General features: G+C 46.3%; 1 protein-coding gene across 1 annotated transcript in view; it reads left to right on the top strand.

The window, feature by feature from the left end:
• CREBBP (CREB binding lysine acetyltransferase) overlaps positions 1-11,629 on the top strand; it is a 28,519-nt gene extending 16,890 nt beyond the window's left edge. Inside the window, exons 10-31 of the mRNA XM_077274602.1 lie at positions 101-293; positions 388-441; positions 704-828; positions 926-1,105; positions 1,203-1,634; positions 1,731-1,895; positions 2,352-2,535; positions 2,613-2,731; positions 3,092-3,331; positions 3,418-3,506; positions 3,961-4,041; positions 4,408-4,464; positions 4,544-4,621; positions 4,823-4,890; positions 5,019-5,169; positions 5,300-5,446; positions 5,599-5,712; positions 6,188-6,353; positions 6,695-6,868; positions 6,987-7,148; positions 7,490-7,771; positions 7,847-11,629. Of these exons, the coding sequence (XP_077130717.1) occupies positions 101-293; positions 388-441; positions 704-828; positions 926-1,105; positions 1,203-1,634; positions 1,731-1,895; positions 2,352-2,535; positions 2,613-2,731; positions 3,092-3,331; positions 3,418-3,506; positions 3,961-4,041; positions 4,408-4,464; positions 4,544-4,621; positions 4,823-4,890; positions 5,019-5,169; positions 5,300-5,446; positions 5,599-5,712; positions 6,188-6,353; positions 6,695-6,868; positions 6,987-7,148; positions 7,490-7,771; positions 7,847-9,943 (5,358 nt within the window). The 3' untranslated portion in view covers positions 9,944-11,629. The remainder of the gene's footprint in view (positions 1-100; positions 294-387; positions 442-703; positions 829-925; positions 1,106-1,202; positions 1,635-1,730; positions 1,896-2,351; positions 2,536-2,612; positions 2,732-3,091; positions 3,332-3,417; positions 3,507-3,960; positions 4,042-4,407; positions 4,465-4,543; positions 4,622-4,822; positions 4,891-5,018; positions 5,170-5,299; positions 5,447-5,598; positions 5,713-6,187; positions 6,354-6,694; positions 6,869-6,986; positions 7,149-7,489; positions 7,772-7,846) is intronic.
• Positions 11,630-13,605: the final 1,976 nt, after the last annotated feature.

Genomic DNA, 13,605 nt, shown 5'->3' with positions numbered 1-13,605 from the left:
GCTTGTTTCTTACACAGGTTGGCATAGATGGCGCAGTAGTTGAGGAATCTGATGTGACCGTATCGGCTTTCCTAAGAATTTTTTTTGGTCTTCCATCCAGGATGAATATTACCATTTACTCGCTGAAAAAATCTACAAAATCCAAAAGGAACTGGAAGAGAAGCGAAGGTCGCGTCTGCAAAAACAAGGCCTCGTGGTGAACCAGGCATCTCTGCAGACACCGGGCACCCAGGCGCCAACTCTTCCACAGGCGGCCGCTGCTCTCGGCCAACCTCAGCCTGTCCGGCCTGCCAGTACGTGTCTATGGAGCTGCAAAGCTTGTATTGAACCAGTCATATCCAAAACCTTTAAATGGATTGTTAATCTTTTATTTATTTATTTTTATAGATGGTCCTCTCCCAATGTCTACAGTTTCTATGAGTAGGATGCAGCTGCCTTCAGGTAACAAGACCTAATCATCTGTAAGACTGTGGATTTTTCCATCTTGGAGTATGTGCACACTGAGTTTTTGGAGCAGAAATTGAACGGAATCTCCCAAATGTTTGAGGAGTTTTGCGTTTTGGACAAGGATTTTGGAGAGTTTCCTCTCCCCAAAAAAATTCCTCGACAACCTCTGCGTGTACATAGCTTTAGATGTATTTCCCCATCGGTGACATTTCGCAGGTAAGGCCCTGAAATTTACAATTTGTCTTTTTCTTTTCAGGAATTAATCAGTTTAATAACATGCCCATTGGAAATGTCCAGATTCCTTCCGCTCCTATGGGACCTCGGGCAGCATCTCCGCTCAACCACCCCACTCAAATGAACAACATGGGATCGGTGCCAGCTGTAAGTAACGTGTACACAGGAGCGCCCAGTGCCTTGTTTTTAGCATTTTTTACATTTTTTTTTCTTCTATATGATTAATGGTTATTTCTTCCTATAGATGGCAATGTCTCCATCTCGCATGTCCCAACCCCAGACCATGATGGGTGCACACAGCAATAATCTAATGGGTCCTGCACAGACTCAGAATCAGTTCTTGCAACAAGGGCAGTTTCAGACCAATAATGGCAGCTTAGGCGTGACACTAGGGCAAACGGGCGCAGCGGCTGCGGTGTCGCAGGTAAGCGGCCTTCTCTGCATCATGTGGAAGAGCCCTGCTGTATATAGATACAGAAATAATGGGGGGTTTTTTTGTTTGTTTTTTTTACTTTTTCCAGCAGGGACAAGCGCCCACCGCATCTTTACCAATCAGTAACTCCATGAACATGCTGGGCCCTCAAACCAGTCAGCTTCCAAGGCCAGCACTTTCCCAGTCTCCCCTCCATCAAACCCCTCCTTCAGTCAATGCTGCTGCCGTCGCTGCTATGCCTCCTGTTCAGCACCCAACACCATCTGGCATGACTCCACCACAACCAGCAGCACCAGCCCAGCCATCCACTCCGCTGCCACCGGCTGGACAGACCCCAGCTCCCACGCCTGGCTCTGTCCCTAATGCCATGCAGACACAGAGCACCCCGACGGTGCAGGCAGCCGCCCAGGCCCAGCTCACTCCACAGCCTCCTACTCCCGTGCCCAGTCAGTCTGTGCCCACCCCACAGCCATCTCAGCTGCAGCCGGCATCTGTGCACGCAGCAGCCCCCGGCACTCCTGTAAGTATAAGGCGCCAATATGCTTTACGCGGCTAATACTTCCATGTCCTCTATGGATATGACCGTCGACTAATGGTTGGATTCTTTTTTTTTCAGCTTTCCCAGGCAGCTGCAAGTGTTGATAACCGTGTGCCTACTCCTGCATCGGTGGCCAGCACCGACAACCAGTCAGCCCCTGATCATCCAGTGATTGATGTGAAGCAAGAAGTGAAAGTGGAAGAGCCGGAGCCTTGTGAGATCCCAGTGGAGCCTAAAATCGAGGTAATTTCCTGCAAGAGGATTGCCCGGGGTATGTTTTCTATGGTGGGTGGCAGGTTTGACCAGTCTGTAAAGCTTCTAGTGATGGCGTCTAGGACTAGGGATTTTGATGCATCATTCCTCATACGTGCTGTAAGATGGCTTCATCTTGTGGCTAACAGGGCATGCTGGGAGCTGTAGTTTTCCCAACAGCTGGACATCAACATGAACATAAGAGGCTAAGAGGGTTTATAGTTGTGAAAAGAGGTTTTTTTTCAATCCAGCAAAGCGAATTAAAAGCAAAAATACTTTTAGGACTTCATTAAAGTAGTAGCATGGGCATAAAAAAACTTGAAGAGCGACAGATATATTAGCTGACTCATAATCGTAGGTATAGTAAGGCGTTTCTAACTAAAGAAGCTGATGGTGGGGGATCTAAAAATAATTTGCATCCCTAATTTACAACCGTATACTTAATAGATGGAAGAAGAGGTCCCTGCTCAGGTAAAGGAAGCCCCAGCGGAAGGAACGGAGACCAAAACTGAACCCATGGAAGTTGAGGAAAAGAAGCCAGAAGTAAAAGTTGATCCGAAGGAAGAGGAGGAAAATGCAAGTAATAACACTACCCCTCCGTCCACATCGCCTTCTCAGCCTCGGAAAAAGAGTAAGTGTGATGAGTAGTTTTGTTTTTTTTTTCTTTTTAGTGCAGTTCCAATCTCAAATGTGTCATTTCTGTTTCAGTATTTAAGCCAGAGGAGCTCCGCCAAGCCCTGATGCCGACCCTGGAAGCACTATATCGGCAAGATCCCGAGTCCTTGCCTTTCCGACAACCGGTTGATCCACAGTTGCTGGGCATACCGGTGAGTACGACATGCTTTTAAAGATGTTTCCTGTAATGTCAAATAACAACGCCGCTGAACTCAATGATCGGCTGCAGCGGTGTTGTGAGCAGTCACTGCTGCAGCCAAAACACTTAGATCGAAGCAGCAGAGGTAAAAGGGTGGGCACTGTCAGTTTATTTTACATTACAGGACATGTTTGGGGTCCACTTTAACCCCTTTAACAGTATCAGTTAGATCAATCCTGATGCTAGGAAGTATCGGCGATGGACATAGTCCTGTCCTCCTGGTATATTGAGGTTGCGATGATCACTTTGAGGCCATTCAGCTTCAGAGGGGGATTTGAAAGAAACAACTAACGCCCCAATCTTTCTATTTTAGGATTACTTCGATATTGTGAAGAATCCCATGGACTTATCAACCATAAAGCGGAAGCTCGACACGGGGCAGTACCAAGAACCGTGGCAGTACGTGGACGACGTGTGGCTCATGTTTAATAATGCCTGGCTGTATAACCGCAAGACTTCCCGGGTTTACAAATACTGCACCAAGCTCGCCGAGGTGTTTGAGCAGGAGATTGACCCCGTTATGCAGTCACTGGGCTACTGCTGCGGCCGGAAGGTAAGACGCGGAGTAAGGCTTTCTGCTTTAGTTGACTCGAGGAGGAACCTTGTGTCCTAAATATTTCTTCTTCTTTGCTCCCCCAGTTTGAGTTTTCACCTCAGACGTTGTGCTGTTACGGCAAGCAGCTATGTACGATCCCTCGCGATGTCGCCTACTTCAGCTATCAGAACAGGTAACCTCCATCTCCAGATGTCCATTTGATATTGATGAACTATCCTAAGGATAGGTTAACATTTCCCGCTGGTCATACACCTTCGATAACTTTGGGCCGGACGCTCTTTCATCTGTCAGATATCTCTCCTGACTCCTCCACACATGAACACTGAGGTCGGCCGCTCGTAGTAAACCACTGCCAGTCTCATTTGGCATCGGCATTTCTGCATGCAGAACTAAAGTGGCGAGAGATCGAGGTCCAATATTTCTGGGAGGGAGAGTCAATATGTCCCCATGCACATTAGATGGTCAGCTGACATTTGCATGTTTGGCCAAGTTTTAGCTTATGTCTATGGGGTCCTTAAGTCCCAGTAAGCGCCAACTAGTTTTACTAAAGTTCTTACTAATATAATGCAGTGTTGGTTCCCGTAATATTTTGATCCTAATAAACATTTAATGGTTTCCCATTTTAGGTATCACTTCTGTGAAAAGTGTTTCACTGAGATTCAGGGGGACAACGTTACTCTAGGAGATGATCCGTCCCAGCCTCAAACGTAAGTTATTTCACTTCTTGCTCTGTGTCTTAGGCCACGTTCAGACATCCGTAACAATGGGTCCAAGATCAGATCGCAATGCACGGACTGGCAGTGGGTCTCCCAACCCCAGCATATCATATATTTCTATGAAGCTGTCAGACTCGAGTCATGAAAGCCTTAGCCAGTCTGTGCATTGAGATCTGAAATTGGACCGATTTGCACGGAAATCTGAATGCAACCTTAAGATGAGTTCAAGCAGGTTTATTAATAAAAGTATGCTGGATATGATGATGATGTATGCAAAGTGCTTAGAGCTTTTTTGTAAGAGGTCTGATTAGATGCACATAGGTAACGGGCTGATCAGTCATTATTTTTTTTCTTTAGGACAATCTCCAAAGAACAGTTTGAGAAAAAGAAGAATGACATGCTGGATCCAGAGCCGTGAGTATCACTGCTGAAATCCGCCGACGTTCCTGCGCTTCTTTGCAGCTTTTATAATCTTTTGCTCTCTCGTCCCCAGGTTTGTAGATTGTAAAGAATGTGGGAGGAAGATGCATCAGATTTGTGTGCTGCACTTCGACATCATCTGGCCGTCTGGGTAAGTTCACATCTGAATATATTGATACGTAGGATGTTTTTCTGTTCCAGCGTCTGGGTCTGCCTAATCGTCCTCGGACGCCAAGGTTTGCTTGAGCACCCAGGATCACCCTCAGTCCGTGGTCTTATCATTATGCCATTTTGTTAGGACATTTAATGATTTGATCGTTTCGCTCTTAATCTCAATCTTTTGCCTTTACAGATTTGTCTGTGATAACTGTTTGAAGAAAACCGGAAGGACGCGGAAGGAGAACAAGTTTTGTGCAAAGAGTAAGTGACTTCAGATTTTTGTCCCTTTTTAAAGTGAACAATGAATCCAAAATGGCTCTTACTTCAAAGTAATGCATTACTGAAAACCACTGGAATGTTATTTTTTTTTTTTTTTTCTCCCCCTTCAGGACTCCAGACAACTCGGCTAGGATGTCATCTAGAGGACCGTGTAAATAAATTCCTTCGGAGGCAGAACCATCCTGAATCTGGGGAGGTGTCTGTCCGGGTGGTGGCCAGTTCTGATAAGATAGTGGAAGTTAAGCCCGGCATGAAGTCCAGGTACATAACTCAGCATCACATTATTGTGAATAGGAGCCAGAAGGACATGGGCCTGAAGATGATTTTACATTATATTATTAGTTTTCTTGTCTTTGTCACTGATCCATTCTTTATCTCTTCCCTTTTTAAGGTTTGTTGATACAGGCGAGATGCCGGATTCCTTCCCATACCGCACAAAGGCACTTTTTGCCTTTGAGGAGATAGACGGAGTGGATGTATGCTTCTTTGGCATGCACGTGCAAGAATATGGATCCGATTGTCCTCTTCCTAACACCAGGTAAGCAGAACTCCTCCGACCATCTGGGTCTTGTCACTCCGTGAGCCGGTACTATGCATTGAATATGGATTTGCAGCGCTTTTCTATGGGCACGACTTCCCTGTTTTCCTTTCTTTACATATTTTTTTTTTTTTTTTGTGATTTATCTACAGACGTGTCTACATCTCATACCTGGACAGTATTCACTTCTTCCGACCACGTAGTCTTCGAACAGCGGTTTACCATGAGATACTCATCGGCTATCTGGAATACGTGAAGAAACTTGGGTAAGTAGAATTTTTTTTAATTTTTTTTTTTTTTAATCTTTATTCCTTTGCATCGCAAATCATTAATGGGGAAATAACATGGCTTCCTTGCTGCCCAGACTCCAAATGATCTCCGGCAGGGAAGTCTGTCTTTCAGTTGCCACCACGGGGTAAATTGAAAGAGTGGTTTGTACTTAATAAAATAAGTAGGCCTTGTATGAAAGGGCAGATCCTCCCTGATTTGGCTAATTGGTGTAGTTTTTTTCTTATGAAAAATCCATCAATTAAAAGAGAATTTCCATTTTTTTATAAAGTGGGATCTACTTTTACTTTGATTCTGAAAGGATCAGACCCCCTTGGACCCCCCCACTGGTCTCAAAGTGAAGGCATATCTTACTAGGAATTAAGGAATACCCCTTTAATCTTTAGAATGGCATAAGTTACTTTCTATGTTCCTTCTAGTCTATATATATTTTCCCTCTGTTTGTTTCTTCAGCTACGTCACAGGACATATCTGGGCCTGTCCTCCTAGCGAAGGAGATGATTATATCTTTCATTGTCACCCGCCGGACCAGAAAATCCCCAAACCTAAACGTTTACAGGAGTGGTACAAGAAAATGCTGGATAAAGCTTTTGCAGAACGTATCATACATGACTATAAGGTACGCAGAACATTTGGTGTGGGATTTTAGAAGGGTTTTCCAACACGTAACCTTTTCATTTGGGGAAATCCTATGCATTAATAAATAATAATCCTAGATTTCCAGAACTTCAGTTAGAGCAGCCAGACCCTTCAGCCTGATAATAGGTGAACATACCCAAAATGTTTTTGTTTTTTTCACTGGAAAATCGCTTTTCTCTATCTCTTCGTTGGGGGACACAGCACCCATGGTTTCCCGTGTCCCCCCAATGAACGCTCTGAGAGAGATTTTACAGTAGGAACCCAAAATCTTTTTTTACATAGCCTAATTCTCGACATCTCTCCCTGTATTTTTCCACACAGGACATATTCAAGCAAGCCACCGAGGATCGTCTTACCAGTGCCAAGGAGCTTCCGTATTTCGAAGGGGACTTTTGGCCTAACGTGCTAGAAGAAAGCATTAAAGAACTAGAGCAAGAGGAGGAAGAGCGGAAGAAGGAGGAGAGCACGGCGGCCTGTGAGACTCCAGAGCTAGAGGTCCTGTGACAAGTTTACATTTCGGTGGTGGATGTCTGCTGGAGACCATGGGATTTTTATGACTGTAATCTGTAAAAATTTTAACAGGCGATTTTTTTTTTTTTTTTCAACTCTTTAGGGCTGCCAGGGTGACAGCAAGAATGCCAAGAAGAAAAACAACAAAAAGACCAACAAGAATAAAAGCAGTATGAGCCGATCTAACAAGAAGAAAACCACCATGCCCAACGTGTGCAATGATCTGAGCCAGAAACTTTATGCCACCATGGAAAAGCATAAAGAGGTACGGAACGATTAATGACGTGAAGGACCTTGATTCTAGAAAGTTTAAGAGTCTGCAATTTTACTGCCGCTCGCTGGGTGAGACTGTTGACTTGCCAGCTGACTGATGTCCGGCAGGTATCATGCACGCATCCTAATTTGTGACACATGATACCTGCAGGGTGACAGACTGTTTGCCCAATATATCTGGTTAGACATATGATGGAGGCTCTGCACACTTTTTGAAGAAATTCTGTTTTTCCTCTTTTTTTTTTTTTTTTTGTTTTTTTTTGGTTCAGCCTCATTAGTTTTAAGTTTTTCCTGTAAGTTCGTCCATATCTTACAGACTTCTTCTTTTTGTAGGTGTTTTTTGTGATCCACTTCTACGCGGGTCCAGTAATCAACTCCCTCCCACCCATCGTGGATCCAGATCCCCTTCTGAGCTGCGACTTGATGGATGGACGGGATGCATTTCTGACTCTGGCCCGGGACAAGCACTGGGAGTTCTCCTCGTTGCGTCGCTCCAAGTGGTCCACACTGTGCATGCTGGTGGAGCTGCACACACAGGGGCAAGACAGATTTGTGTACACCTGCAACGAGTGCAAGCACCACGTGGAGACGCGCTGGCACTGTACTGTATGCGAGGTGAGCGTGAGCACTGTATGTGAGGTGCACTTACATTGTCTATTATGGTGGGATAACTCTTTCATTCCTTTGCAGGATTATGATCTATGTGTGAACTGCTACAACACGAAGAATCATGAGCACAAGATGGTCAAATGGGGTCTGGGTCTGGATGACGAGGGCAATAGTCAAGGAGAAGCCCAATCCAAGAGCCCTCAGGAATCGCGGCGACTGAGCATCCAGAGGTGCATCCAGTCACTGGTGCATGCCTGCCAGTGTCGTAACGCCAACTGCTCGCTTCCTTCGTGTCAGAAGATGAAGAGGGTGGTTCAGCATACAAAGGGTTGCAAGCGCAAGACAAATGGAGGGTGCCCTGTGTGCAAACAGCTTATTGCATTGTGTTGCTACCATGCGAAACACTGCCAGGAGAACAAGTGTCCCGTCCCTTTCTGTCTCAACATCAAGCAGAAGCTGCGGCAGCAACAGATCCAACACAGACTGCAGCAGGCGCAGCTGATGAGGCGGCGTATGGCCACCATGAACACACGGACAGTTCCTCAGCAGCCGCTATCTTCCCCTGCACCGGCAACTCCGGGAACGCCCACGCAGCAGCCCAGCACTCCGCAAACCCCACAGCCTGCCCCTCAGCAGTCTCCTGTAGGAATGGCCTCGCCAGGCTTCCCTAACGTGGCCAGGACTCAGCCTACCAATGTGGCATCACAGGGAAAGCCATCCAATACGTTACCCGTGGTTTCTCCTTCCCAGCCCACGGTACAGCCACCTCCCGCCGCAGTTGCAGCTGCCCGGCAGATCACTCTGGAGGCCCAGCAACAGCAGCTATACCGCGTTACCAATATTGATGGCATGCCTGGTGTACGCCCAGGTATGGTGAGTCCAACAGTTGGACCGGTAAATCCTTTGCAGCAAATGGGCATGAATGTGCCACGCCCTGGCCCGATCAATGCCCCTCCTATCATGTCCGGCATGCAGCCAGGACAGTGGGCTACCAATCCAATGCCTCAGCAGCCTCAGTTACAGCAAAATATCCCACGTCCAGCTGTGATGCAAATGGCTGCCGCTCAGCAAGTGGTGGCAGGGCCTCGAATGCAAGGGGTTCCGCAGCAGCCACGCAACATATCGCCCAATGCATTGCAAGACCTTCTACGTACCCTTAAGTCTCCCAGCTCTCCCCAGCAGCAGCAACAGGTGCTCAATATCCTTAAATCGAACCCTCAGTTAATGGCTGCTTTCATTAAGCAAAGAACTGCGAAATATGTGGCCAATCAGCCCGGTATGCAGCCGCAGCAGGCGCCGCAACAGCCACCGCAGCAGCCCGGTATGCATCCTCAGCCCAGTCTGCAGAACATGAATCCCATGCAAGTCGGGGTGCAGAGGCCCAACGTCCCCCAGCAACAGCTGGGAATGAGCCCGCAGGGCCAGGGCATCGGCCTCATGAATTCAGGTCACAATCCCAATTTAGCAAATAACCCACAGTATCGAGAAATGTTACGACGGCAAATCATGCAGCAGCAGCAACAACAGCAGAGTGGCGCGGGCATGGCAGGCGGGATGGCGGCTCACGGGCAGTTCCAGCAGCCGCAAGGAGGATACCCACAGTCCCAGCAAGCTCTGCAGCAGCAGCGTATGCAACACCTCTCCATTCAGAGCTGCCCCGTGGGGCCGATCCCACAGATGGCACAGCAGGGATTGGGCGCGGACGGCACATCGCCAAGCCTTCAGCAAGCATTGCGGATTCAGCAGCAGCTCAAGCAGATCGCTTCCTCCGGCCAGCCTAATCCCATGAGTCCTCAGCAACACCTCCTGACGGGCCAGCCCCCAAATACTCACCTTCCCCCCGGCCAGCAGATTGCCACCTCCCTTAGCAATCAGGTGCGCTCACCTGCCCCCGTCCAGTCGCCTCGGCCTCAGTCGCAGCCTCCACATTCCAGCCCTTCACCTCGTGTACAGCCGCAGCCTTCTCCTCACCACGTCTCGCCGCAGACGGGCTCGCCCCACCCCGGCCTGGCAGCTTCAATAGGAACCTCCTTAGACCAGGGTCACCTGGGGAACCCCGAACAGAGCGCCATGCTTCCCCAGCTGAATCCCCCCAACCGCGGCGCCCTGACGAATGACTTGTCTCTTGTCGGAGATACTTCAGGGGACACCTTGGAAAAGTTTGTGGAGGGGTTGTAGCATCCACAGAACGGCAGCGAACTGGAGGACGGGATGGCGGGAGGGTTCACTTTCTCTCTCCCTCTGTCTCTCCGCTCTGTTATATATATATTATAAATATATAAATATCTATCCCTCCCTTTACCCGCCACCCAATTTCCTGCCACCCCCTCTTTAATGGACATTTGTTTTAATTCGTCTACTCATTGCTGGTCTGCACATCAGGGACACAGGGTCTCGGTCTGGACTGAGACCACCGCCCATTTGCCAGATTCCAAGCCTGCGGGGGAGGATGTCGGAGCGCTGCTGAGCATCGCCTTCACCTTTCTCTTGCATCGTCAGTGGCTGCTCTGAGTTTCAACACAATTGAACCTATTTGTGTGTTGGGGAATTTTAGGTTTTTTTTGTTTTGTTTTTTTTGAGATGTCATCATTTCCACCTTCTGGTCCTGACAAAGGGGCAACCGGCCCGGGAAAGCGATCGAGGAACTACCCTTCTTCCATCCTCACTCCTCTACGGGGAGGTGGGGGGGATACCTCTCCTTCTCTGCCAGATTGGCGCCGAGCTGCGTCTGGCAGCGAAGGGGGTGAATGTTGTTTTTTTTTTTTTTTAATTATTATTATTATTACGCTAACGTGTGTAATTCTATTCATTCTTCTTTTTTGAGGACTTGTCTTATAGTGGGAGGGGGGGTGTTCTCCTGCAGCTACAAGAGAGCCTAAAACAAAGTGGGGTGTAAGGTGGGGGTTCACTATCGCCACTTGTAACTGCATCAGTCTTTTCCAAACTGGGATGATTTTTTTTTTTTTTTCTTCATGGGACATTTGTAAAAAAAATAAGGGAGGGAGGTTAAGGTTAAAGATGCTGTAAAAAAAAAAAAAAAAAAATTGTCATGGTTTACTTAACTTTTTTTTTTTTTTTTTTCTTTTCTGGAAACCCCAGACATCAGAAAGCTCTTCCACCAAGTTATTTCCCCTTCTCTCGCTCTCCATCTTTTCCTCCCATTCCCATCTTGTACAGTCTTTTTTTTCTTCTTTTCCCAATTTCACCATCCTTATAAAATAATCCCTTCCCTTTATTTTATTATAATTTTTTTTTTTTTTTTTTGTTAAACTGCCGGGACATGAAAGCAGATGGAAAACTTCTCCCTCCAAAACCTTTGGAACTGTGTATTTTTAAAATAAAAACTATGGAGAAAATTGAAAATATCCAAGCAATCAAAAAAGTGAAAATCATGCTGGTTTCTTATCCCCACCACCCTTTATTTTATTTTTTATTTTTTCTTAAATGGGTGCAAAGAATAAAAGGTGGGGGATAAAAACCTCCCCCCACCACAAAAGTTACAAAAAAAACACAAAGCAAGAGACTGAATCATTGTACAGAATGGTAGAGCGCGCGTCGCCACGTGGGAGCATTTCTTATCCTATGACATTGTTAGCCACTTTGCTGTCAGGAGGGAGAGGTGACGTTCATCCCTCTGGCAGGGAAGGGGTGGAAATACTGTCTTGACAGCAGCTATTTTCATGCTGAGTAAAGTGTACATGGTATTAAAACTTCAGTGTTCTGGGTTTTCTTCCTTTTTTTTTTTTTTTTTAATTTTCTGAAGATGCTGTTTTTGGACATTGTACGCTGGACTATGCATGTTTTTTTTTTTTAATTGTATATAAAGTATTGCTTAAAATCGATTATAAATTACTGAAATTTTTACCCTGTAGTTTATTCCTTACCCCCCCACGAGAACACACCGTGCCTTTAAGAGCTGACACTGTGCCTTTAGGAGCCGACACCGTGCCTTTAAGTATTTATTAAAACATGTGACAAGAGGGTGGACAGTTCTCAGTCATCCGAACGGGTCCCCCTTTTCCAAAAGAAACCAGTTGCGCACAGCTGAGGTACACCGGTGTCCTGTAAATGGCACTCGAGGTGTCAGTGGGCAGGAGAATTGCACTCTATATATAGCGCGCACATTTTTAGGCCTTCACAAACTTAAAGGAAATGTCATCAGGAATGATCCGTTGTTTAAATCCGTTCTTCATGTTGAATGTATTTTTTTTTCTCTGAGGGTTTTTTTTTCCTAAAGGTCATAGTGAGGGGAGAAGATGAGCTGTGACATCACCTATGAATGCTGGATTGTTACTGTACAGGAAGAGGTGAGCTGTGACATCACCTATTGTGAATGATGGATCCTGTTATCTACTGTATATAGAGGTGATATCAGTCATTGTACACAAGGAGGAGGTGAGCTGTGACATCACCTTTTGTGAATGGTGGATCCTGTTATCTACTGTATATAGAGGTGTTATCAGTCATTGTACAGGAGGAGGAGGTGAGCTGTGACATCTATTGTGAATGGTGGATCCTGTGTTATCTACTGTATATAGAGGTGTTATCAGTCATTGTACAGGAGGAGGAGGAGGTGAGCTGTGACATCACCTTTTGTGAATGGTGCATCCTGTGTTATCTACTGTATATAGAGGTGTTATCAGTCATTGTACAGGAGGAGGAGGTGAGCTGTGACATCACCTATTGTGAATGGTGCATCCTGTGTTATCTACTGTATATAGAGGTGTTATCAGTCATTGTACAGGAGGAGGAGGAGGTGAGCTGTGACATCACCTTTTGTGAATGGTGGATCCTGTTATCTACTGTATATAGAGGTGTTATCAGTCATTGTACAGGAGGAGGAGGTGAGCTGTGACATCTATTGTGAATGGTGGATCCTGTGTTATCTACTGTATATAGAGGTGGTATTGTACAGGAGGAGGAGGAGGTGGTGAACTGACATCTGTTGTGAATGGTGGATCCTGTTATCTACTGTATATAGAGGTGTTATCAATCATTGTACAGGAGGAGGAGGTGAGCTGTGACATCACCTATTGTGAATGGTGGATCCTGTGTTATCTACTGTATATAGAGGTGTTTTGTCATTGTACTGGAGGTTTTATAGTGTATCATCCAGGAGCCGCATCCATGAATGTAGGTTGTCTAGAGGAGACCATCACACGTGTATGGATGTAGTCAGTCCTCCGCAGCAGAGTCCATGTCTGATTACCTCATTTCCAGTAAACTGTTTAATTCTGTAAATTTGAGGCTTCTTATGAGCCGAAGACATTGTGACCAAAGGCAACATCTTGCGTTGAGAAATGTTCTAGTTTGTATTGAGTTTAGGATGCATTTCCTAGCAGATGTGGTGACAAAATTCCTGGGACATTGTCCTTCCTTGGCAGGTGAAAGGCCCTTTTCATATCAATGGTTCTTGGCTTAGAATGACAGCGAAAGTTGGGTCAAGCGTAGCCGTCCTGTCACACACAACCTGTCAGAGCATGGGCTCTGGTCGTGTCTTTAATCTCCCACAAGGACAAACTACTTTTGGTGCACAAACCAGTTTATTACGTCCTGGACCTGTCCACATTCTCATGCTCTGTAATTTGCCGTTCACAAGCCCCGGACTATATACACCTCCTACGTGGAGCATAGTGGGAACCCAATGGGGAGACAGGTGGTGCAACTTCGGTAGTCGTGGTCTGGGGTTTGTGGTTGGGCATTCTGATCTTCGTAGTAATATTGTAAGAGTCCCTCTGCCCGGTAGAGCAGGTGGATGGAAGGTTACAGAGCATGAGAATTTTGGACAGTCACCTCCCATTCCCCAAGCAGAATTACTATTCGAAATGCATTTGGCTGTA

The sequence above is a fragment of the Ranitomeya variabilis genome, chromosome 7 (genome assembly GCF_051348905.1).
Source record: "Ranitomeya variabilis isolate aRanVar5 chromosome 7, aRanVar5.hap1, whole genome shotgun sequence".
NCBI lineage: Eukaryota > Metazoa > Chordata > Amphibia > Anura > Dendrobatidae > Ranitomeya > Ranitomeya variabilis.
This window is presented reverse-complemented; position numbering and strand designations above follow the sequence as displayed.